The sequence below is a fragment of the Zonotrichia albicollis genome, unplaced genomic scaffold, assembly GCF_047830755.1.
Source record: "Zonotrichia albicollis isolate bZonAlb1 unplaced genomic scaffold, bZonAlb1.hap1 Scaffold_125, whole genome shotgun sequence".
In the NCBI taxonomy this organism is placed as follows: Eukaryota; Metazoa; Chordata; class Aves; order Passeriformes; family Passerellidae; genus Zonotrichia; species Zonotrichia albicollis.
This window is the reverse complement of record NW_027428350.1, coordinates 424,727-426,463: the sequence shown is the minus strand read 5'-3', so window position 1 is coordinate 426,463 and position 1,737 is coordinate 424,727. Positions and strand designations below refer to the sequence as shown.

At 50.7% G+C, this 1,737-nt stretch overlaps 1 protein-coding gene across 1 annotated transcript; it reads right to left on the bottom strand.

The window, feature by feature from the left end:
• Positions 1-397: 397 nt before the first annotated feature.
• LOC141727487 (olfactory receptor 14C36-like) lies at positions 398-1,330 on the bottom strand. The gene has a single exon (XM_074533900.1). The coding sequence runs from the start codon at positions 1,328-1,330 to the stop codon at positions 398-400; it is 933 nt and encodes a 310-aa protein (XP_074390001.1).
• Between the last annotated feature and the right edge of the window lie 407 nt (positions 1,331-1,737).

Genomic DNA, 1,737 nt, shown 5'->3' with positions numbered 1-1,737 from the left:
GGTGGCCAAGAAGGCCAATGGCTCCTGGCCTGGACCAGGAATGGTGTGGCCAGCAGGAGTAGAGATGCTGTGCCAGCACTGATCTGCCCCCAGCTCTGCACAGAGACATTGCTGCTACAGCTCCAGAGAAGGCAACAAAAGGGCATCTGTGCAGAAAACATCGCTTGCACACCTCTTAGTTTTTTATAGCCACTGAGAGCACAGCCCCTCATTGACACAGTCTGTGCCCACAAGGAAGGTGGAGAGAAATAAAATGAGAAATGGTACAAGGAATGGCTTTTCTTTTTAGACAATATGAAAAAAGTAAAACAAAGGAAAAGAACCTCCAAAATGAAACCGACAAGAAGGCTCAAAAATGTCTTTTATTACAAGGGATTTTCAGAAATTGGCCAGCAGTTTAATGTTCCTGAAACCATCCAGTCATCAGTGTCCTCACTGCAGCCTTGAGCTCCTGGTTCCTCAGGCTGTAGATGAGGGGGTTCAGGGCTGGAGGCACCCCCGAGTACAGAACTGAAAGGGCCAGATCCAGGGATGGGGAGGACATCGAGGGTGGCTTGAGATAGGTAAAAAATGAAGTGCTGATGAATAGAGAGACCACAGCCAGGTGAGGGAGGCAGGTGGAAAAGGCTTTGTGCCGTCCCTGCTCAGAGGGGATCCTCAGCACAGCCCTGAAGATCTGCACATAGGAGAAAACAATGAACACAAAACAACCAAGTGCTAAACAGGAACTCAGAGCAATGAGCCCAAGTTCCCTGAGGTAGGATTTGGAGCAGGAGAGCTTGAGGATCTGTGGGATTTCACAGAAGAACTGGCCCAGGGCATTGCCATGGCACAGGGGCAGGGAAAATGTATTGGCCGTGTGCATGAAAGCATTGAGAAAGGCACTGGCCCAGGCAGCTGCTGCCATGTGGGCACAAACTCTGCTGCCCAGGAGGGTCCCGTAGTGCAGGGGTTTGCAGATGGACACGTAGCGGTCATAGCACATGATGGTCAGGAGGGAAAACTCCATTGAGATGAAGAAATAAAAAAGAAAGAACTGAGCAGCACATCCAGTGTAGGAGATGTCCCTGGTGTCCCAGAGGGAATTGTGCATGGCTTTGGGGACAGTGGTGCAGATGGAGCCCAAGTCAGTGAGGGCCAGGTTGAGCAGGAAGAAGAACATGGGTGTGTGCAGGTGGTGGTTGCAGGCTACGGCGCTGATGATGAGGCCGTTGGCCAGGAGGGCAGCCAGGGAGATGCCCAGCAAGAGGCAGAAGTGCAGGAGCTGCAGCTGCTGTGTGTCTGCCAATGCCAGCAGGAGAAAGTGCCCGATGGAGCTGCTGTTGGACATTTGCTGTGGCTGGCCATGGAGACCTGTTCGTGGATAAAGGACAGAGTTAGGAGAAACTTCTTCCAGCAAAATCAAAGCTATTTCCCACAGACCTTTCTCCTGTAACCCTCTGACACACTTTTGATTTTCAAGCAGATTTTCCTTCAGCTCCAAGTGGGGAGCCCTGGCTAGTGCTGGCTTAGTGGGATTTGACATTCAGGGCAACAACAGACCGGATTTTTCATAATTTAGCCTTGCTCTGCAGATAGGGGAGAAAGACAGGGACCTGTCCTCGTGTTTCTCTTTGAAATCTTGTTAATACAGGAGGCCCTGTCAGCATCTGCACCCTCACTGCCAGAGAGCAGAATGATAAAATCTGTTTAAATCCTCTAGAGTATTTACAGCTCCTCTTCTCCCTCTCCTGCTGA